The sequence below is a fragment of the Labeo rohita genome, unplaced genomic scaffold, assembly GCF_022985175.1.
Source record: "Labeo rohita strain BAU-BD-2019 unplaced genomic scaffold, IGBB_LRoh.1.0 scaffold_96, whole genome shotgun sequence".
NCBI lineage: Eukaryota > Metazoa > Chordata > Actinopteri > Cypriniformes > Cyprinidae > Labeo > Labeo rohita.
This window is the reverse complement of record NW_026129920.1, coordinates 131,767-157,168: the sequence shown is the minus strand read 5'-3', so window position 1 is coordinate 157,168 and position 25,402 is coordinate 131,767. Positions and strand designations below refer to the sequence as shown.

Below are 25,402 nucleotides of genomic sequence, written 5' to 3'. Positions count from 1 at the left end.
CTCCTCACCGAGCGCTCACATATAAGCACAACGGAAGTGTTTGAAAGCCGCGTCTGTCAGTGGGAAATGGACGTTTTTAAAATTTCAGTACCGAAAGTACCGAACCCGGTACCTTTTGACAACCCTACATGCTAGTAACTTGTTAATCATGCTAAAAACATGCTAGCAACATTGCTAATCATGTTAACACGCTAGTAGCTTGCTAGTGACTTGGTGATCATGCTAACAACATGCTATTAATATGTTAATAATGCTAGAATCATGCTAGTAACTTGCTAATCATGATAGAGATATGTTAGTAAAGTTACACATGTTAAAAACACGCTAGTAACATCATAATCAGGCTAACAACATGTTAGTAACATGTTTATCCTAACAACATAAATTGCTAGTTAGTAAATTGCTAATCATGCTAACAACACATAGTAACTTGCTAATCATGCTAGCAACATGCTGGTAAGTTGCTAATCATGTTTACAACATGCTATTAAGTTGTTAATCATACTGGAAACATACTAGCAACATGCTAATCATATTAACACACTAGTAGCATACTAGTAACTTGGTAATCATGCCAACAACATGCTAATAATGTTAATCATGCTAGAATCATGCTAGTAACTTGCTAATCATGGTTACAACACGCTAGTAACTTGCTAATCATGCTAGCAACATGTTAGTAATTTGGTAATCATGCTAGTAACATGTTATTAACATGTTAATCATGCTAACAACATGCTAGTTACTTGCTAGTTATGCTAACAATTCGCTAATCACACTAGAAACATGCTAGTAACTTGCTAATCATGCTAACAACATGATAGTAATTTGCTAATCATGCTAGCAACATGCTAGTAACTTGCTAATCATGCTAACAACATGCTAGTAATTTGCTAATCATGCTAGAAACATGCTAGCAACATGCTAACAACATTTTAGTAATTTGCTAATCATGCTAGCAACATGCTAGTAACTTGCTAATCACATTAGAAACATGCTAGTAACAATATCAATGTAATCTATCTACATTTTCAAACTTCAAGCTTTTACAGCTGCTTTAAGATTTCAGGCTGGGCTTTCTCAAGCAAATGTAAAGTTTGTCTAGACAAACTTTTTATCTAGTTAGAATTTAAAAGAGCTGTTTTCTATGTGAACATCTGTTCAAAAGTAATTTATTTCTGTGATCAAAGCTGCATTTACTCCAGTCTTTAGTGTCACATGATCGTTCAGGAATCATTCTAATATGCTGATTTGCTGAAATCTTAATTATTCAAAACTTTTAACTGTTAATTTACTCCCCAAAAGTAATAAAATTAAATAAGGTGAATTAAAAAGCATGTAACATTTTTATTGCATATCATTATAAACTTTAAATGCACTTTGGACATGAAGAAAAGATAATGAAGATATAAACACACACACACACACACACACACACACACACACACACACAAACAGAAACAGCTCTGCAGATACAATTAAAGATGGTTAAATATTAATATAAAAATATTTAATGCTTCACCGCATGCTAAAAATGAAAAAAAAAGGGACTTTTCCAAGAAACTACTATTGCAAAGAAAGTTTTACAGCCTGCATCGTTCATAAATCGTACCGACATCAATAAGTCCATTCGCTCACAAAGGCAGATCACGTGAATTTCCAATCGTACCTTTGACAGTCAAATCAGCACCAGTCAAATCTAAAGACGTGAGCGTCCATATACAAATACAGCCATGAAAGCTCAGAATGAGAGTCAGAAGCTGCAAACAAATACTAAAATGCATCCGTATCATACTAACACTAACTGCGTCTATGGGGAAAAACCCATAACTTGTCATTATAACAGAAAATGAACGTGATTGTCTCCGCTGAGGGACAAACGTGAAGCTTTCTAACCTGGATATGATGTTGTAAGGCACAAAATATATATATAAAAAGCTTTAAACATCCACAGCATTCCAGAAAAGCTGCAAATGTGTATTTTGGTAGATCTTCAAAAACTTACCCATTTAAGCTTTTCAGATTTCCAGCATAAAAATGTGATTTTGATGATCCTCAAGCACGAATATAAAGTGGAAACAAAGCAAGTGTTTGTCTTTGGAAGACTGGACGTGGAGATGATTTGTTTGGTAGTGTTTTTTGACCTGTTGGAGCTCAGTATTCATCGTTTGCCGCTCTTCATGTAGGCTGGAATGGCTCCTCTGGCCGTCAGGCCCTCGAAGCGTTTGTAGGTGTAGTTGATGAAAACCCAGTCCTTGTTTTTGTAGTCCGACTCTGGGTGATGGTTGCTCGCCACCACCGGACCTTAACAGAACAGCAAAACACAGTTCAAACACAAGATTCACGATTCACATGATTCGATTCAAATGTGATGTGATTCTTGATTCATTCATCAACTTCTAAAGGAAATGAGGTCTCTCTTAACTAGTGCTGTAAATTACTATATTAGTGAATGCAAAACATTTAAATTACACATAAGGCAGTGTTTAAGATTATAACATTATAGTAATAATTTTTAATCATATTTGTTTTAATTTATTTAATTTATTATGTTTTAATTTAATTTATTAATTATTTATTTAATTTATTAAATTAATTAATTAATTTATTTATTTATAATTAAACTATATTAAGAAGGAAATGTGTAATTATTAATTTTTATTTATTAATTTAATTTAAAAAAAATCTTTCTCAGTTTAATTTATTATTAACATCTCAATATAATAAATATATCAAATCTATTTTAAGCATTAATTAAATTAATTTAATAATTAATTAATTTCCTTCTTGATGAAATTAGGTTTGAAGCATTAATTGAATTAATTAACCTTAATTAATTACATTTATAATTTATATTTGTAATTTATTTTGAAGCATTTATTTAATATGTGAATTATATTGAAATTAAATTATTAATCTTGAAGCATTAATTTAATTAGAGTAATTTCATATATTATTAACTTCTCAATATAATAAATATTAAATATATCAAATGTATTTTGAACCAATAATTCAATTTAATTAATTTAATAATTTAATAATTAAAATGCCCTTCTTGATTAAATTAATTAATTCACTTTAATGAATTACACTTTATTGGTGTAATTTATTTTGAAACACTGAATTAATAATTAATTAAATGTTTTTGCTTCTTCATGCAATTTGAATTTCATTTACTTTAATTATATTACGAAGGAAATGTGTAATTATTCATTTTGAAATATTAATTTAATCAAATCCTTTCTCAGTATAACATTAACTTCTCAATATGCATTAATTTAATTTAATTAGATAATTAATTACATTTTCCATCTTTATGAAATTAACTTTAAAAAGCATTAATTTATTTAATTCAATTTATTTAATTGTTGTTTTTTTGGTGTAACTTATTTTTAAACATTAAATTAATAATTAAATAAATGTTTTTGCTTCTTGGTGTAATTTAATTACTTAAACTATATTAAGAAGGAAATGTGTAATTATTAATTTTAAAATATTAATTTCTCAGTATAATATATTTTTAACTTCGGACTTCGGATTTAATAATGAATTACAGTTTCCTTCTTTATGAAATTAACTTTGAAGCATTCATTTAATTAATTCACTTTAATTATTTTTTTTCCTTATTGGTGTAATTTATTTTGAAAAATGAAATTAGCAATTCATTAAAAGTTCCCTTCTTGATGTAATGTACTTGGAGGCAATAATAAAATTTAATTTACTTAAATTATATTAAGAAGGAAAAATGTAATTATTCATTTTGAAGTATTCATTTAATTAAAAATATAATAAATATTAAATATATCAAATTATTCTGAGTCATTAATTTCATTTATTAAATTAAATTAAATTTGATGAAATTAAAGCATTTAAAGCATTAACTGAATTACTGCTGTAATTTATTTTGAAACAATTAATTAATTATTAAATGTTTCTACTTCTTGGTGTAATTTATGTTAAGGCCTTAATTTAATTTCATGTAATGTACTTTAATAATTAAACTTTTCCTTCCTGATGTAATTTAGTTTGAAGCACTAATTTAATTTAAAGTTTTCCTTCTTGATGTAATTTAATATATTCTTAAATTCTCAATATAATAAAACAATTAAAACAATTTTTGAAATTCTGATGTAATTTATTTTAAAGCATTAATTCAAATTTAAATTGTCTTTTGTTATGCAATTTATTTTGAAGAATTAAAGAATTTTAATTAATTTAATTAGTCCCTATTGGTGTATTTTATTTTGAAGCATTAATTTAATTTACCTTAATAATTAATTAACATTTTCCTTCTTGATGTAACTTTAAAGCATCATTTTTTGAAGATTTAATTTAATTTAATTTAGACATCATGGTGTGATTTAATAAAAGGTTCAACATTAGGTCATTAGAATCGTTAAATCGTACTTGTGGGCTGCAGGATGTCGGACTCTGGAAACTCGTCGAAGTTGGACGTGTCGTCGATGCTCTTGATCTCGATGGGGATCGCAGCAGGTCTCTCTCTGCGAACGAGCGGAGACTCTTCGTTAGATCAGAAACTCACGCAATCGTTTACGATCACACAAACGTTACACAGTCAGACCTGATGTGATCGTAATCGACGCCCTCGAAGAAGCCGTTCCTCTTGATCTCGTCCACGCCAGGCGGCTCCGATGCGATGATCCGCCTCGCAGCAGAAACGCAGAATCAGCGCTTTGGCTCGCTCAGAGATCGGCACCTCCGGAGGAAACACCAGCGTCTCCTTCCAGCTCATCACCTTCTTATACGTCTCCTGAGGAGTCTCCGAGCAGAACGGAGGGTAGCCTACAAAAACACGATATCACCGCTGATCTGATTAGCTAATATAAGTTGTTTTTCATTAAAAACAAAGATTCTGGCAGTTCACGATTTTATTTGCGAATATTCCTCTTTCTTACCAATCAGCATCTCGTACATGATGACGCCCAGACTCCACCAATCACAGAGCTTGTTGTATCCGGTCTGCATGAAGACCTCCGGCGCGATGTAGTCCGGCGTTCCCACCGTGGAGAAGGCCTGAAAGAAGTGGAGCAACATAACATAACGCATCACTTCCTGTTTGGTCTGAACCGGCTGATGAAGCCGTCGTAAACACTGACCAGCTGCCTCCGGTTCCTCTTCCACGTCTCGGCCTTCCTCTTGGAGTTCATGTGCTGAAACGCTACGAGAAACATGCGCGAATTAATCATATAATACTGAACGTTCGTTTATAAAAATGAATATTAACAAATAAAATGTGTTAACTTGACAAAGCCACGTCTGGATGTTTACAATAAGTTTGAAATCGGCAATAAAATGTTACTAACATGATTTAACATGTTGCTAGCATGAATTAGTACAATTTAACACTATGCTAGCATGAATTAGCATGTTACTAACATGTTTCTAACATGTTTATCATGTAATAACATTAATTAGCATGTAGTTAAAAGTTTCTAACATATTTTACCACATAGTTGACATGAATTAGCATATTGCTAACTAGCATTATGAACTAACATGTTGCTAACATGTTTAACATGTTGATAGTATGAATTAGCATGTAGTTAAAAGGTTTCTAACATATTTTACCACATGGTTAACATGAATTAGCATATTGATAACTAACATGTTTTAACATGTTTATCATGTGATAGCATGACTTAGCATGTAGTTAAAAGGTTTCGAACATATTTTACCACATGGCTAACATGAATTAGCATATTGTTAACCAGCATGTATGAACTAGCATGCTAACATGTCTCTGTTAACATGGTACTTGCCAGTTTTAACACTATGCTAACATGAATTACCATGTTGCTAACTTATTTTTATCATGTTTAACATTTTTTACCACATGGGTAACATTTAGCATGTTGCTAACATATTTTAATATATGTTTAACATGATAGTAAGATGAATTAGCATTACATTCACACGTTTTAACACTATTCTAGAATGAACTAGCTTGTTGCTAACATCTCTCTAACATGTTTAACATGGTGCTAACCTGTTTTAACACTATACTAATGTGAATTAACATGTTGCTAGCATGAATTAGCTTTACATTACCAGGTTTTAGCACTATGCTAATATGAACTAGCATGTTGCTAACATATTTCTATCATGTTTAACATGTTGCTAGCATTAATTAGCTTTACATTAACAGGTTTTAACACTACGCTAGCATGAACTAGCATGTTGTTGAAACATCTCTAACGTGTTTAACATGGTGGTAGCATGTTTTAGCATTATGCTAACATAAATTAACATGTTGCTAAGACATTTCTATCATGTTTTACATGTTGGTACCATGAACTAGCTTTATATTAACAGGTTTAAAACCATGTTAGTATGACCACTGCAAACATGAATGTGCTAGTCTCCAGCTTGTTTGACATGGTGCTAACGTGTTTTATCACTATGCTAACATGAATTAGCAAATTGCTAGCATGTTTCTAACACCTGGCTACAATGAATTACCATAACATTAACATGTTTAACATGTTACTCGCATGTCTTTAACATGTTGCTAGCATGTTTTATCACTATGCTAGATTGAATTAACGTGTTAACGTTGCTATCATGTTTTAAAACTATACTAACATGTTTCTAGCCTGTTTTAACACATGGACAGCACAGATTAACAACGTAAACATGTCTAAGATGTTGCCAACATGTTATAACATTATGCAAACATGAATGTGCTAGCATGTCTTTAGCATTATGAACTAGCATTTTGCTAACATGTTTATCACGTTGATAGTATGAATTAGCATGCTGTTAACAGCTTTCTAATGTTTTGCCACATGGCTAACATGAATTAGCATATTGTTAACCAGCATGTATGAACTAGCATGCTAACATGTCTCTGCTAACATGGTACTTGCCAGTTTTAACACTATGCTAACATGAATTACCATGTTGCTAACATATTTTTTATCATGTTTAACATGTTGTTAACATGTTTCTAACATGTTTTACCACATGGGTAACATTTAGCATGTTGCTAACATATTTTAATATGTTTAACATGATATTAAGATGAATTAGCATTACATTAACATGTTTTAACACTATTCTAGTATGAACTAGCCTGTTGCTAACATCTCTCTAACATGTTTAACATGGTGCTAACCTGTTTTAGCACTATACTAATGTGAATTAACATGTTGCTAGCATGAATTAGCTTTACATTAACAGGTTTTAACACTATGCTAGTATAAACTAGCATGTTGCTAACATTTCTATCATGTGTAACATGTTGCTAACATAAATTAACAGTATGTTAACAGGTTTTAACATTATGCTAGTATGAAATAGCATGTTGCTAACATATTTCTATCATGTTTAACATGTTGCTAGCATTAATTAGCTTTACATTAACAGGTTTTAACACTATGCTAGCATGAACTAGCATGTTGTTAAAACATCTCTAATGTGTTTAACATGGTGGTAGCATGTTTTACAATTATGCTAACATAAATTAGCATGTTGCTAAGATATTTCTATCATGTTTTACATGTTGGTACCATGAACTAGCTTTATATTAACAGGTTTAAAACCATGTTAGTATGAACACTGCAAACATGAATGTGCTAGTCTCCAGCTTGTTTGACATGGTGCTAACGTGTTTTAACACTAAGCTAACATGAATTAGCAAATTGCTAACATGTTTCTAACACCTGGCTACAATGAATTACCATAACATTAACATGTTTAACATGTTACTCGCATGTCTTTAACATGTTGCTAGCATGTTTTATCACTATGCTAGAATGAATTAACGTGTTAACGTTGCTATCATGTTTTAAAACTATACTAACATGTTTCTAGCCTGTTTTAACACATGGACAGCACAAATTAACATAACGTTAACATGTCTAAGATGTTGCCAACATGATATAACATTATTCAAACATGAATGTGCTAGCATGTCTTTAGCATTTTTAATACAAGGCTAGCATATTTAAAACATTAACATCATACTGCTAACATGTTTCTAATATTTAACATGTTGCTAGCATGAAATATCACCCTGCTATTTTTAACTATATGCTTGAATTAACATGTTGCTAACATGTCTTTTACATGTTTAGCATGTTGCTAGCATGTTTTAACACTATGCTAGCATGAATTAACATGCGCTAGCGTGTCTAATGTGTCCTTTCATGTTTTAAAAGTATGCTGACATGTTACTAAAGAATCTGATTTAAAACATGGCTAACATGCTTCTAACATGTTGCTAGCTTGAGTTAACATGTTTTAACACTAGTCTAGCATGAATTGGCATGTCATTAACATGTTAGCACAGGCTAACGTTAATTACCATGTTGTTTAGATGTTGTAAGACAATGTTTGCATGATTAATATGTTGCTAAGATGTTTTAGCACATGACTAACATGAATTAGCATGTTGCTAACACGAGTTAGCACTTTGCTAGCATGTTTCTGCCATGATTTAACATGTTTGTTGTGACATTGCTACCATGTTAGCATAGGCTTCATTCCAGTTGTTGTGCAAAAGTTTTCACCCCTTGAATGAAAGTCTATGGGAGGTTGAGCTCTTTGGAAGTACAATATGGGAATTCCCTAAATCGGATCATTTTGGAAAGAGAATTAAGATTAGTCAGAAGTTTTGTTCACTCACTGAGGTCGTTTGATTGGCTGTGGTTCAGGTTGCGATAAAACTCGGTCCTATGTGCCTTTTTGAGTCCCGTACACAGGCCGAAATCAGACAGCTTGACGTGACCCTGAAAAACACACAAACATATGCAATGAAACAGCTCTCAGCCAATCAGACGCCTTGTTGACAGAGAAGTGCTGCGAAAGCAGAAGAGGACACAGGAAGTGGGTTGTTGAGTAACTTCCTGCTCCTGTCAGGGTGTTTGACCTTGGAGTCCAGCAGCAGGTTGTCTGGTTTGATGTCTCTGTGAATGAAGCCCAGTTGATGGATGAAATCGATGGCCAGAACCGTCTCGGCCACGTAGAACTGCGTCTCCTCCTCCGTCAGCGTGTCCTTCTTCATCAGCAGCGTCATCATGTCTCCTGGAGAACACAAGATCGATCAGATTTTAATATTTCACATACTTGAGTATCGAAAGCACAAAGAGAGATCTGGATTATTGATTCACTGATTCCATGAAAAGAATCAACTCAGATTATTCAGGTCTTTTTCAATGAGTCATTATTATAAAGACACATCTGCTCTCACCTCCAGGCAGGAACTCCATGAGCAAGTAAAGATTCAGTTTGTCCTGAAAACTGTAGAACATTTTCACCACCCACAGACTGTCTGCCTGAACCAAGATGTCCCGCTCCGCCCGGATATGGCCCACCTGAGACAGAAAATTTCATAAAAAAAAAAAAAAAAAAAAAAAGTAAATTAAAACACAACATAAAAACTTGAAAAATAAAAACGACAAAAAATGATTTAAAACAACACAAAAAATAACATATTACAAATTTTATTTTACGTTTTGTGATCTGTTATTAATGACTCATCCGTTACCTGCTCTTTTTGCAGCATGTCGGCTTTGCGCAGGATCTTCATGGCGTAAACGTGTCCCGTGTCCTTCTTCTGGACCAGACGCACCTGCACACAGCAGAAACACATTTATATACCGTATCACACACACAGATTCATCAGAGTGTCGTTTGTGCTCATTATCATAATCACCTCTCCAAACGCTCCTCGTCCAATCACCTTCAGCGACTCAAAGTCATCCAGACCCAGTCTGGTTCTCTTCAGCCGGAGGAATTCGGTCTCTTTACGCGCATGTTGCGAGCGACGCACGCGCTTCTGCAAAGCAACATGTTCATTTACATATGTGTGAAATAGCCCATTCACACCAAGGACGATAAATGTAACGATAACTATAAGACAAGTCGATAAATATAATAGCGAAGTCCACACCACACCCATAATGTTCAGAACTATTTTTTTAAGCTGATAGACGACGAAAACGTTGACATTCAGAATCCATCCGACAACAAAACTGCAACGCGCACCAAGAATAAATAAGAAAGTTAAGATCGTATAACTGATCACATAATAAGGTCACATGCTGACGTGGATGCTAATATAGTTATCATTACAGTTATCATTTACGTTATCTTTATTGTTATCGTTTTCATATACATTATCATTATAGTAATGATTATAGTTATGATTAACTAGCAATGGGTTATCGCTATAGTTATGATGACAGTTATGATTATAGCTATCATTATAGTAATGTTATGATTATAGTTATTGTTAAGGTTAATTTATTGTTATAGTTATGATTACAGTTGTACAGTTATGGATATCATTTTAGTTATCGGTACAGATATCAGTATGATTTAAGTTGTCGTTACAGTTATCGTTACTATTAAAGTTATCATTAAGCTTAGCATTATTATTCTGATTACAGTCATCGTTACAGCTCCTGTTATCATTATAGTTATCGGTACAAATATCGGTATGATAACTGTTATCGTTATAGCTACTGTTATAGATTTTGTTAGAGTTGTAGTTAGCGTTATGATTTAAGTTAAAGTTATGATTACAGTTATCGTTACAGGTACCATTATAAATATTATGATTATAGTTTTTCTTATAGATGTTATTATGTTTATAGTTATCGTTACCATTTAATTTATTGTTATAGGTATGATTACAGTTGTCATTGTAGTTACGGTTATCATTATAGTTATAGGTACAGATATTGATATCGTTATCGTTATGATTATGATTACCGTTACAGTTATGATTATAGTTATCATTTAAGTTAACGTTATAGTTATGATTAATTATCATTATAGCTACCATTATTGTAGTTATCAGTACAGATATCAGTATGATAACCATTATCATTATAGCTACAGTTATCATTATAGTTACTGTTATAGTTATGATTACAGTTATCGTTATAGTTACCATTATAGATATTATGATTATAGTTGCTCTTGTAGATATTGTTATGTTTATAGTTATCATTACCATTTAATTTATTGTTATAATTATGATTACAGTTGTCATTTTAGTTAGGGCTATCATTATATTTATCGGTAAAGAAAATTATATGATTACAGTTATTGTTATAGCTACTGTTATCAGTACAGTTATCGGTACAGATATTATGATAACTGTTACCATTATAGCTACTGTTATCCTTATAGTTATTGTTACAATTTAAGTTACAATTATGATTGCAGTTATCGTTATAGTTACCATTATAGATATTATGATTATAGTTATCGTTACCATTGAATTTATTGTTATAGTTATGATTACAGTTATCATTATAGTTATTGGTACAGATATTGCTATCGTTAGTTATATTTACAGTTATGATTACAATTAAAGTTCTCATTATCATTTAAGTTAATGTTATAGTTATGATTACAGCTATCATTATATCTACTTTTAAAATTATAGTTAGTGATACACATATCGGTATGATACCTGTTATCGTTATAGCTACTGTTATCATTATAGTTTTCGGTAGATATCGTTATAGCTACCATTATCATTATAGTTATTGTCATAGATATTGTTAGAATTATAGTCATTGTTATAATTTATTGTTATAGTTATTTTTGCAGTTATCGTTATAGTTACCATTATTATTATGGTTATCGGTACAGATTTCATTATGATTACGTAATTATTGTTACAGTTATCATTACGATTCTAGTCATCGTTTTAATTTATCATTATACTTATGTTTCCAGTTATCGTTATAGTTAATGTTATACATATCACTACGATTATAGTTAATTTTATCATTTATCATTATAGTTATGATTACAATTATTTTAGCTACCTTTATCAATATAGTTATCAGTACAGATATCAGTATGATTACATTTATCGTTATAGCTAGTGATATCATTATGATTATAGTTCATTAGCTACTATTATAGATATTATGATTCTAGTTACTATTATAGTTACGATTACAGTTATTGTTTACAGTATCATTCTAGTTGTGGTTATAAATATTGTTATGATTACATTTATAGTTATCATGATCATGAAACTATAACAGTTATAGTTAATGGTATCATAATAAATGATACATGATTACAGTTAAAGTTATGATTGTTACAGTTATTGTTACAGTTATAGTTATTTGTTGTTATGGTTACTGTGTGTGTTTGTTACCTCTTCATCAGGCAGTCCTTCCTCATCCATCACCTTCTCCAGTTTTTGCTGCCTGTCAACAACAATATTTCTCATCATATTTCTGCAGCATGCAGACTACTAAATTAGTCAGAATGTACTCACTTTAAACAAACAGTAAGTAGTATGCAGTAAATACTGCGCAGCAGACTTCTGAACTATACAAATGCGTCATAAGTAAACAGGCTGGAAAGTTCATTTCGTGTCAACTTAAGCACAGGACTCTCAAAGTTATAAACACTGAGTAAATGAGCAACACAGGAAGAGAGTGTTTCACCACACAGGAATGATGTTACGCTCCACTGACAAAGCACAACACTTCAGATCACTGATTCAGTGTTTTGCTTATTTAATATCACACTCTTAGTGTGACTTGAGCATGTTTCGTGGAGAATAAAGAGCTCTTTGTGAGGCTGTGTTATGATGTTTCTACCTCATTTCCCTCTCCTCGTGTTGAGTTATGAGGTTGCTGTAGAAGTTCTCAAGCGTGACCTTGGCCATGGTCACTCGCTCTTTGGTGTGGTTGCTCATTAACGAGCTGGAAACGTGGCCTCGGGTCGCCATGGTCACCGGAACCGCCCGGCCTGCTGGTCTGGAACCGGTTTGGATGCAGATCTGCAGGAGTTTACAAACACAAACACGATTTACATGTGCACTGGAGTCACGTTACACTCATGTAGCATATTACAGTCATGCAAAGAACGCAGAAAAAAACAAGGTATTAACATCTTATGAGTGTACTCTGACAGAATACTACAGGATGAGTGTTTAGAGTCATTTGTACTGCATCTAACACACCCAGACTGAGCTATATTTGCAGAAAACAGCCTGTGTCTGAGACACATTATGGAAAAGAACAAATGTGACCATAAAAACATTTGGCAGAAATTGTCCAGACGGTCTGTTCAGAATCTGCGGTCTGAAGCGCAAATATAGAGACGGTTAAGAGAGGAAACTCAGACTCAACTTTCAGGAACAATGGTGTTGCTATTACTTAACCAATTATTAACCAACATGCTTACAATGAAACAGAAAATATAGATAGATAGATAGATAGACAGATAGATATATGCTTTTACATTGAATTTAAATTCTCAAATAAATACTCCAATTACCAAATGAGTATATCAATTCCAAACAAAGTTAGAATTTAGTTTTAAAACAAAACAACGTAATAACATACAATATTTCGAACAAATAAGGTAAAATATAAAAGCATGCGTATGTTTTTATAATGATATGCTTACAGAAGTTCAGAACGTATAATTATGGAACGCTGGATGAGGGGGCGGGGCCACACTCGTGACGTCAGCGACAAGCGTTCCACCAAACACGCCAAACTCAACGTTTAAAACGAAATAAAAACATCGAAAAGCCAACCAACCTGATGTAAAGCTCCTCAGAGCTTCTCTTTGGCTCTTGAAGAACGATGTTTTCCTCGACACGTTTTCTCTTGGCAAACAGACATGAAGCGAGTTCCAAAAAAAGAAAGAAAAGAGAAAAAAAACGGGAGATTTTTCCAAGTGTTTTAGACGCGCTGAGAAAAAAACGAAACGGAGAAACGCGTACGCCTTTGACGGGGTGAAACGCGACTTTATTTAGCAACAATGAGGCTTTATGTGCAACTTCTGCGTTTGTTAGACTGATGTGATGACGATTCGCGCAGAGAGACATGAGAAATGAAGTGAAATGAGATGCTCCGCCTCTAAAGAGAGAGAGAGAGACTTTCATACAGTTCTTTATCCGCTTTTGTTTAATGATTAAAACATATAAAACATATTTAAAGACTTTTAGACATCTAACATAATGCGTATACATTTTAAAATCTCTAATATGTAGACTAAAGGCTCATTTATTAATAAATAAATAAATAAATAAATAGTTATTTATTATATTTATTTCTTTTTTTGTAATTAAAAGTCATTTAAATTATATTAAAAACACTTCGTCTTCCCCAAAAGTAATTTATTCACATTTTTAAAATTATTTGTTTATTTGCGCGATTCCTTATTATAACTCTCGTCCTGCGCAACGCATCTGCGACGCTTTTGAATCATCTCTGCGCGTGCTTGCGCAGTTCCTCGCATCTGGTACACTCTTGACGCGTCCGTTTTGAGCTGCGCCGGAAGTGACCGGCGGCGTTTCGCTAGCAGCTTGCGCTAACCGGACCGGGACCGGCGGAACCGACAGCGGAGGCGAAACGTCAGGATTCCACCGGGCCGAACGGACAGATCGCGCGTCGTCTCCGAATCTGGAGTTTGTCTGCAGTTGCTCGGTGAGTTGCGCGGCTGGAAGGTTACACGATCGAACAAACATGCGATCCGGATCGGGACTCGAACCCTCAACCGTAGACACTGGCCCGGAGACCCCTGACAGACCACCGGTGACAGACACCTGTGATTAAACAGTCATCTGACATACTAAACCCGGAATCACTGAAACTGACAGAGTAAACATTTGCTGTTACATAATAATGATCGTGATACAATAATGTCATATTCATTATTATTACTCAGGTTTTAGTAGCCTGACATGTCTTTAAAAAGTACAATGATGTATCAGAACGCAATATCATAGTACTAAACGATAAAAGCAACCAAATAACAAGGTATTTACAAGACGCCTTGAAGAATACCATGGTATTACCATGGTATTTATTTAAGTGTATGTTATAATGCGAAAATTTACTGTATTACAACGATTTTTATTCGTTTACTTATTTGATATCAGGATTTCCGAGTTGTTTATCAAGCGTAATTTACTACTTTAGTATTTAATTATAAAATCCTGAGTATTTTGTGAGTAAAATGAGTAAAAATTCTGAATATTTAATAATAATAATAAAAACCCTGAGTATGTTAAATAATGAGTATTTTTGAGTAAAAATCTTGAGTATTTAATAATACTAATCCTGAGTTGTTTATTGAGTAAACATCTTGAGTAAAAAAAATTAGTAGAAATCCTATTTAATAATAAACATCCTGAGTATTTTGTGAGTAAAATGAGTAAAAATTCTGAGTATTTAGTAATAAAAATCTTGAGTATTTTCCTTGAGTAAAAATGAGTAGAAATCCTGTGTATTTAAAAATAGAAACCCTGAGTATTTTGTGAGTAAAATGAGTAAAAATTCTGAATATTTAATAATAATAATAAAAACCCTGAGTATGTTAAATAATGAGTATTTTTGAGTAAAAATCTTGAGTATTTAATAATACAAATTCTGAGTATGTTTATTAAGTAAAAATGAGTAAAAATCATGAGTATTTATGAGTAAAAATGGGTAAAAAATCTTGAGTATTTAATAATAAAAATTCTGAGTATGTTTATTGAGTAAAAATGAGTAAAAAATCATGAGTATTTATGAGTAAAAATGGGTTCTTGAATTTAATAATAAAATTCCAAGTTTATTTTTTTTTTAATAACAAAATCCCAAGTATTTTTTTTTTATTGAGTTTATTAAGGAAAAATCCTGAGTATTAATAATACAAATCCTATATTAAATAACAAAACTCCTGAGTATTTTATTGAGTGAAAATTATTGAAAATATTAAAGTAATATTAAATATTAAAAAGTATTTAATATTAATGCAATAATGTTTTCTCACAGCGCTGAAGAACCAGGAAGTGCAGCACGGTCGGCCGGCGTGACGTGTGCTTGAGGGGCGTTTGTTTGGGGGCGTGGCCTGTCGGCATCTTCTAACTCGCCATTGGTGAACAGGTAAAATAATTAGCATTTTGTGACATTCTAAACTGACTATTTTTCCAGTTATAAATGAACTTTTACCTGTTCGAAGGTGTGCAGCAATCCTGCTGTGGCTCTGCGAGCGCGCAGTGGGTGGAGTCAGGCTCAGACTCGGGCTGTGATTGGCTGAGAGTGATGAGTGGGCTGGCGGGGCCTCACGGGCGACGTGGGGGCGGGGCTGTGATCCGCGAGCGGGGGCGTGGCGTGGACTCATCGTGCTGGTTCGCCCCCGGCGCCCTGCGGCGTCTGGTCGAGCTGCCGGCGCCGGTCCTGTCCCGCCACCAGCTGAAGCGTCTGGAGGAGCACCGCTACAGCAGCTCGGGACGCTCGTTGCTCGAACCCATCATGCAGCGCTACTGGGAGTGGCTGGTGCGCAGGATGCCGCCCTGGATCGCGCCCAACCTCATCACCATCGTCGGTTTGGCGACGAACATCTTCACCACGCTGGTGCTGGTGTTTTACTGCCCAACCGCCACCGAACAGGTACTGCGCAATCGTACTGTCGTAAAAACTGTGAATTCGTACAACAAACTCATTTATTCGCATGTGTTTAGGCTCCTCTCTGGGCGTATCTCCTGTGTGCGGTGGGTCTGTTCATCTATCAGTCGCTGGACGCCATCGATGGGAAACAGGCGCGACGCACTAACAGCAGTTCACCACTGGGGGAGCTGTTCGACCACGGCTGCGATTCGCTCTCCACAGGTGACCATTACACACTGTTCAGGGCGGTTCTCAGTGTTTTAACTGTTTTAAGTGTTATTTTTCATGTTGAGATGTTTTTGTGCATTAAGTTGCATAGTTTGATATGTAAATTACTTGCCAATTTTATATGTTTTTTGATTATACAAAAACTTATATTATTTTCATATCTCTGCCTTTTAAATGTTGTGTTATATCAATAATAATAATATACTTTAAATTTATATATTTATAATTTATATTTATGTACTGTCCAGTATACATATGGAATATATATTTGCATTTATTGAATATAATAGCATAACAATATATTGCATTTTGCAGATTATAATGTAGTATGAAAGGTTAATGCAAATTATATATATATACACATTTCATATTAATTTAATATTAAGTAATGTAAATTATAATGTATGTAAATAAATTATAGATTATATAATATTATTAAAGAATATATTAATAATACATTATGTCATATTTATACAATAAATATGTATTTATGTACAATTTATTGTTTATTAGTTATTATTGGTTATTTATTGTACAAATTCGAATGTACATAAATAATATACATGCGTAATAATAATCAATTACATAATATAAATTATAATGTATGCCAATAATTTCACAAATATTTAATATTATAAAAATAATATAAAATATTAACAATTATTAAATAATAATGTTTAATATTATAAAATAATGTATAATCACTTAATGTAAATGATAATGCATGTGCATGAAGTTTATATATGTATAATATGAAAATCATATGTATAATACATGTATAAATTCAATATAATGTACATCATTATACACGTACTTGTGCATGTATGTATATATATATATAAATATAAAATAAAAAAAAATGTAGGTGTCATTTATTAGTAATGTATAAATAATAATATATTTCATAATAATATCATTATATATGTATTATAGATAATATCACTTACATATTATCTTATATTTTACTGAATATTAATATAAAAACATGTTAAATGTTAATGTATAATCTATTAATAATGTAGAAATGTTATATAATGTACATAAATTTTAATATAAAACAAGTAAATTAGGGTTAGGTTAATATAAAATTTAAAATATAATTTATTTATTATTCAATGAATATTTATATCAAATAATTAATAGTATATTACATAATGTAATTTATACATTTAAAAACTATTTATAAAGACTATTATTAATATAGAAATTGTACATAATGTACAAATTATGATTATATTTTATTGCCTATTTATTTACTAATACTTTATAATATAATTGTTATTTTGCATAATTAGCAATTTTTTGTTTAAATAATATATTAATAATAGCATAATGTAAATTCTATAATGTATGTACATTTAAAATGTACATTTGTATTTATAATAAATGATACATACTAGATTTTTATTTTTATTCAAATATGTTTGTTTCTCATTTTCTGATTCCCAAAATGAATCTGTTGTGTATTTTGTGTAAATGTTCTTTCTCTCTGTGTGTCAGTGTTTGTGGTTTTGGGCACGAGCATCGCGGTTCAGCTGGGCACTCACCCCGACTGGATGTTCTTCTGCTGTTTCGCCGGCATGTTCATGTTTTACTGCGCTCACTGGCAGACGTACGTCTCCGGCACGCTGCGCTTCGGCATGTGAGTATCAAACACATCCACTCCTGTTCCACACGTCCTGCAAAAACACATTTACTGCTTTATTTTAATAGAAAGGTGTGGCCACATTTATCACATTTAACGCTCTTCAGTGAACTCTCACACAGTCCAAACCAGATTTCACAACAGGTTCACAATAGACATGCTAATGTCTTAATTCGCCTATTTGGCAAATGCGACTGCACCTGTATTAGAGCAGGTGTAATATGTGTGTTTGAGGGTTGTTCTTGTGACTGTCCCGTGGGCAGATTTGACGTCACAGAGCTGCAGATCTGTCTCGTGTTGTTGCCGGCGTTCACGGCCGCCATCGGCCCCGCCTTTTGGAACGTAACGGTAAATCCGACGCCGAATGGCTTTCTGGCTGCCTGATGCGAGCAATGAACCAATCAGCTGCCTGAAACGCTAATTATTTAACCTGATTGATTCCAATGGAGATTGAGACTCAGATCAGCTCTGTGTGATTGTGAAGCTGCCGGCGCCGTGATCGCGCTCTCGCACGTGTGTGTGTTGTGTCTAATGTCCAATCTCTCCTCCGCTCTGATCAGCATTGATGTGACAGAAGTGCAGATCTTCATAATTCTGATGTATCTGCTGGCTGCTGTGGGCGGATCGGCTTTCTGGCAGTCTCCGGTAATCCAGCACTCACACATCTGTGATTATCATAACCGCTTCAGCTGAGTGTGTTCACCTCAAATAATCAGCACTCACACACCAATCATTAGCTATGAGTATCTTAGGATATTGTACATTATATTACATTAATTTTGGACTAAAAACATTCAAATATTTGTAAAAATGGGTTATATTGTATATATTTTATATTCAAGCATTTGAATGTAATTGTTTCTTGTTGTCTCACATTCAACAGATTCCCGTAATAAACATCCAAATGAAAATTATTCCAGCACTTTGCACATTTATCGGGGTGGTTTTCTCCTGTACCAATTACTTCAGAGTCATATTTACAGGCGGTGTGGGGAAAAACGGATCCACTATAGCGGTACGTACATCATCATATATATCATAACTAGATTGAAAAGTTTGTAGATACATTGTAAGCTGGCTTGGAAAAGCCTAGACAAAAGTTTTAAAAGCTTGAAGTTTGAAGCTTTGAAGTACTTTGAAATGTAAAAGTTTTAAAGACTAAAGTTTTCAAGCCAATACAGTCTATCAGAAAAACAGATGAATAGAAAAACATTACTAGGATACTTGGGGTGGTTTTTAGGGCAGTTGCTAGGGTGATTAGCATATTACTAACACATTGTTAGCATGTTTTTAACAGGATTAGCATGTTAAGAGCATGTTGCTAGTATGTCTTTAACATGTTATTAGCATGTTTTAAGCATGATTAACAAGTTACTAGCATGTTTTTAACATGTTTCTAACATGATTAGCAAGTTATTAGCATGTTGTTAGCATTAACATGTTACTAACATGATTAACAAGGTACTAGCATGTTTCTTGCATGATTAACATGTTATTAACATGTTGATATCATAATTAGCAAATTACTAGCATGCTGCTAGTATGTCGCTAGCATGATTAGCATGTTTTTAGTTTATAAGCAAGATACTAACATTTTTAACATGCTTCTTGCATGATTAGTAAGTTACTAGCATGATTAACAAGGTACTAGCATATTAGCATGTTTCTTGCATGATTAACATGTTACTAGCATGTTGTTAGTATGTCGCTAGCATGATTAGCATGTTATTAACATGTTTTTAGCTTGATTAGCAAGTTACTAACATGTTTTTAACATGCTTCTTGCATGATTAGCAAGTTACTAGCATGATTAACAAGGTACTAGCATATTAGCATGTTTCTTGCATGATTAACATGTTACTAGCATGTTGTTATCATAATTAGCAAATTACTAGCATGTTGTTACTATGTCGCTAGCATGATTAGCATGTTATTAACATGTTTTTAGCTTGATTAGCAAGTTACTAACATGTTTTTAACATGCTTCTTGCATGATTAGCAAGTTACAAGCATGTTAGCATGATTTTGCATTATTGATGCACTATTTCCTATTTAATACTGTAAAGCTGCTTTGTCACAATCTGTATTGTTAAAACTGCTATATAAATAAAGGTGACTTGACGATTAGCATATTGTTAGCATAATTAACAAGTTACTAACATGTTGTTAGCATGTTTCTAAAATGATTAACATATTAGCATTATTAGCAAACTGCTAGCATGTTACTAGTATATTATTAGCATGATTAACTAGTTACTAACATGTTTTTTTCCATGTTTCTAGCATGATTAGCAAGTTACTAACATGTTTCTACCATGATTAGCACATTACTAGCATCTTGTTAACATGATTTCCATATTGATAGCATGTTATTAACATGATTAGCAAGTTGCTAACATGTTTCTAACATGGTTAACATCAGTAGCATGTTAATAGCATGTTTCTAACATAACTAGCATGTTGTTAGAAAGATTAGCATGTTACTAAAAAGTTGCTAGCATGATTAACAAGTTATTAGCATGCTGTTAGCATGATTAGCATGTTACTAGCCTGTTGTTAGCAAATTACTAGAATACTGAGTAACATTAGTAGTGATATACTAGCATGTTGTTAGCAGTTTTCTAGTATGATTAACATATTACTAGCATGATTAACAAGTTACTAGCATGTTGTTAGCATGATTAGCATGTTACTAGTATGCTGTTAGAATGGTTAGCAAGGACTAGCATGTTTTTAACATTATTAGCATGTTACTAACATGATTAGCAAGTTACAAACACGTTATTAGCATGATTAGCATGTTACTAACATGTTTCTAACCTGATTAATATGTCATTAGCACTTTAATAGCATGTTTCTAACATGATTAGCATGTTGTTAGAAAGATTAGCATGTTACCAAGAAGTTGCTAGCATGATTATCATGTTATTAGCATATTACTAGCGTGAGATAGATTAGATCGAGTGGAAGCTTAAATGAGTCTATGGGAAGGGAAGTTTGACTGAGTCTCAAGGGATTCTGGGAGTTTGAAAATTTGAATTTTGACAGTTGGAGTTTGAATAGTGTTGCTCATTTGAATATTCTGTCAATGTAAGTCTATGGGATTTTTTTTTTTTCAGTTTTATTCATCATTTTTAGGAAAGCTGTAAGTCCGTTCAGTTAGAAAAGATACAGCACAAGGTCTGAGCAGAGTTTGGTGGTTCTAGGTTGAAATATATTGTGACTTTCTCAACTGCATATACCTACCTGTGTGTGTGTTTCAGGGCACGAGTGTGTTATCGCCCGTCCTGCACATCGGCTCCGTTATCGTCCTCGCCATGATGATTTATAAGAAATCAGCCGTCCAGCTTTTCCAGAAACACCCCTGCCTCTACATCCTAGCCTTCGGCTTCGTATCTGCCAAAATCACCAATAAACTAGTGGTGAGTGAATATACATATACTGTGAACGTCTTAATTTCTAAAGTTAAATTTGACTCTGACCTGCTCTGGTGATCCGCTCAGGTGGCTCACATGACGAAGAGCGAGATGCATCTTCACGACGTGGCGTTTCTGGGTCCCGGCCTGTTGTTTCTCGATCAGTATTTCAACAGCTTCATCGACGAGTATCTGGTGTTGTGGATTTCTCTGGTAAGACCGAGTTGCCTTAGATTCACACTTAAGTCTTGCATGACGTCTCATAACTGTCTTTTGCTGTCAGATTCTGTCTCTCTTCGATCTGGTGCGCTACTGCGTGAGCGTCTGCAACGAGATCGCATCCCACCTGCACATCTGTGTCTTCAAGATCAAGTCACAGAACACAGTGGCGGCCTTCGAGTGATGACTGACGTGGGCTTCGTTCGTACGGTTACATCTTACTGCACTTTCATCCCGATACTAAACCAGAGCCAGTGGATCCTGATTGAAACCATTCTACACTTAGAAGAAAAGAGGAGTTCAGGTGAAAATAAAATGGGTTTGTTTCTTCATCGGATTCCATCACCTGCACACCAATGGATGTGAATGGGTGCCGTCAGAATGACAATACAAACAGCTGATAAACATCACAACAATCCACACCACTCCAGTCTATCAGTTAACATCTTAAGAAGATCTTGAAACAAAGCTGCTTGATCTGTGCAGATTTCTCTCCTGATTCAGACCAGAGGAAGTGTTATTATGGATTTTTAAACGTCTTAATGTTTGTTTCAGCTTTTGTCTTCTCAAGATGTTTACTGATGGACTGGAGTGGTGTGGATTACTTATGATTATTATGATGCTTTTACCAGCTGTTTGGACTTTCATTCTGACGGCACCCATTCACATCCATTGGTGAGCAAGTGATAGAATGCTACATTTCTCCAAATCTGATGAAGAAACAAGCTAATAAATAAATGAACAAACTAATGAATGAACTAACGAACTTCCGATAGGTCACTTTTCTTTAGGTCATTGTTTTAAGAAGATCGGAAATGTTTCTCGCTCTTTGTTACCCATGATGCATCGGGGTCTGTATTATGGTTTTAAAGACTCGTTCTCACGTGTTTGAATTGGATTAAACGAGTGAAGTCAGATCAATGATTTTGTGGCTGCTAATGATGATTTTGTGAGAGCGTTTACTTTGTTTACGTACGTCTATGTTTTGCGTTTTAATCGGGCTGTATTTTTCCCTTCATCACTCCGTTTCGTCGTTTCTTTAAAGGATGTTTCTGTCGTTTTGTTTTAAATGGAAAGCACTTAATTTATTGGCTCGTCCCTGAGTTTTCATTCGTTTAGATTTTTGTGTCTCACGCCGTGCCTGCTGGGTGAATCTCACAATGTCATGTTTCACACTAAAATGATTCAAAACATAAACTATGTTTAGAAGGAAAATAAAAGCTATTTTTAAATGTATTATTTTAAGTGAGTGCCGTCAAACGATTAATCGTGCTTAATCGCAATTAATCGCATCCAAAATGCGTTTTTTTGTTTAAATATATACATAATAAATATACACAGTAGTGTATTATTTATATACATATATTATGTAAACAAAAACTTTTATTTTGGATATGATTAATCACGATTAATTGCATCCAAAATTTAAGTTTTTGCGTACATATATACATAATATATACTACAAACAAAAAGTTTTACTTTAGATGTGATTAATCGCTATTAATTGCAGCTAAAATACATTTTTTACATATTACATATTATGTATACCAAAACTTTTATTTTGCATGTTATTAATCAATTAATCATGATTAATCACATCCAAAATAAATGTATGTAAACAAAAACCTTTATTCTCGATGTAATTAATCTCGATTAATTGATAAATCACATCCAAAATAAAAAGGTTTTGTTTACATAATATACTTTTATTTTTGTTTTTTATTTGTGATTAATTGCGATTAATCACATCCCAAATATGTTTTTGTTTACATATATACATAATTAATATATACAGTATACACACATTATGTAAACAAAAACTTTTATTATGGATGTGATTAATCATAATTAATCGATTAATCACATTCAAAATGGTTTCTCTTTACATATATGCATAATAAATATACACAGTAAAGAAAGACTTATTTTAGATGTGATTACTCTTGATTAATTGCATCCAAAATAAGTTTTTGTTTACATATATACATAATAAATTTACACAGTACATGCACATATATTATGTAAACAAAAAGTTTTATTTTGATTGGGATTAATCATGATTAATCACATCCAAAATAAATGTATTTGTTTGCATATGCAAACAAAACCTTTTATTTTGGGTGCAGTTAATCGCGATTAATCATGATTAGTTAATTAATCACATCTAATAAACACATATACATAATAAATATACACAGTAAACAAAAACTTATTTCAGATCTGATTAATCGCAATTAATCGATTAATCATCACATAATTAATCACATTAAAAATGACAAATTAAGTGAGTGCTGTCAAATGATTAATCGTGCTTAATCGCAATCGCATCCAAAATAAGTTTTTGTTTACATATTTACATAATAAATATACACAGTATACACTTTTTCGTTTGGATGTGATTTATCGATTCATTGTGATTAATCACATCCAAAATAAACATTTTTACATATTTCATGTCTGTATGTGATTAATCATGATTGATCAATTACTCACATCCAAAATAAGTTTTTGTTTACATATATACATAAAAAATATACACAGTAAACAAAAACGTTTAGATGTAATTAATCGCATTCAGAACAAAAGTTTTTCTTCACATATATTCATAATAAATGTGCACAGTACAAACACATAATATGTAAACAAAAACTTTTATTTTGGATGCAATTAATCATGATTAATCAATTAATCGCATCCAAAATAAGTTTATCTTTGTATATATACATAAATGTACACAGTAAACAAAAACTTTTTCCACATTTTTAGATGTGATTAATTGCGATCAATCGATTAATCGCATCCAAAATAAAAGTTTTTGTTTAAATATATACATAATAAATATACACAGACACATTATGTAAGCAAAAACTTTTATTTTGAATGTGATTAATCGCATCTAAAGTAAAGTTTTTGTTCACATATGTACATAACAAATATACACAGTACACAAACATGTAAACAAAAACTTATTTTGGATGCGATTAATCACGATTAATCATTTGACAACACTAATTTAAATACAATACAGTATTTTTTTTTAAATTTCAATCAGTATAAACATAAGTACTGCCATTATGTGCTTAAAATTGTACAATTTAAATAATATTGATCATGTTTTGTAAACATTAGGCTTATTTGTCATAGAAATAAAAAATAAAAAAATCATAGTAGTTCTAAATGTAACTTCCTGTTTCTTTTGATTTAGTGCTGAAAAGTGATTTTTCCTGAGATTCACCTGGTTTTACTTTGCTTCATTCTGCCTGAAAAGATCAGACGTTAAAATCCAAAATGCCAAGAATCGGTTTCTTCTGGAAGTATTTCAGTCTCAGAAAGTTCAAAGACATTTTAAAGGTGTCTTACATGTCTTTCCTGTGGCGTTGTCAACTTCCTGAACAATTTGCTTCGTTTTACACCAGATTTTCTGAGAGATCCTGAAATGAGCTTAAGTTTATTTTCTTCTAATATTCGAGGTATTCATCGGCCTTCATTAATGCTTATTCCCAGAG

At 32.7% G+C, this 25,402-nt stretch overlaps 2 protein-coding genes across 4 annotated transcripts; one reads left to right on the top strand and one right to left on the bottom strand.

The window, feature by feature from the left end:
* Positions 1 to 2,016: 2,016 nt before the first annotated feature.
* Positions 2,017 to 13,856, bottom strand: stk38b (serine/threonine kinase 38b). Its single transcript, XM_051105322.1, is given in 14 exon segments — positions 2,017 to 2,304; positions 4,408 to 4,502; positions 4,583 to 4,641; positions 4,643 to 4,803; positions 4,917 to 5,034; positions 5,118 to 5,179; positions 8,648 to 8,750; positions 8,891 to 9,045; positions 9,212 to 9,335; positions 9,509 to 9,592; positions 9,677 to 9,799; positions 12,149 to 12,200; positions 12,600 to 12,781; positions 13,551 to 13,856. Coding segments are annotated over 13 exon segments (1,410 nt in total). The 5' UTR covers positions 12,731 to 12,781; positions 13,551 to 13,856; the 3' UTR covers positions 2,017 to 2,161.
* A 399-nt stretch (positions 13,857 to 14,255) lies between these two features.
* Positions 14,256 to 23,081, top strand: cept1b (choline/ethanolamine phosphotransferase 1b). 3 transcript variants are annotated; one of them, XM_051105325.1, is made up of 10 exons: positions 14,256 to 14,441; positions 15,774 to 15,884; positions 15,961 to 16,391; positions 16,463 to 16,610; positions 18,117 to 18,258; positions 18,525 to 18,609; positions 19,145 to 19,276; positions 21,525 to 21,683; positions 21,765 to 21,890; positions 21,961 to 23,081. In XM_051105325.1, the coding sequence occupies exons 3-10, from the start codon at positions 16,044 to 16,046 to the stop codon at positions 22,078 to 22,080; spliced, it is 1,260 nt and encodes a 419-aa protein (XP_050961282.1). In that variant the 5' UTR covers positions 14,256 to 14,441; positions 15,774 to 15,884; positions 15,961 to 16,043; the 3' UTR covers positions 22,081 to 23,081. The 3 variants fall into 3 exon arrangements, with proteins under 3 accessions (XP_050961282.1, XP_050961280.1, XP_050961283.1); XM_051105323.1 differs by lacking the exon at positions 18,525 to 18,609 and adding an exon at positions 18,822 to 18,906 and having other exon boundaries at positions 14,260 to 14,441; XM_051105326.1 differs by lacking the exons at positions 14,256 to 14,441; positions 18,525 to 18,609 and adding exons at positions 14,448 to 14,615; positions 18,822 to 18,906.
* The last annotated feature ends 2,321 nt before the right edge of the window (positions 23,082 to 25,402 follow it).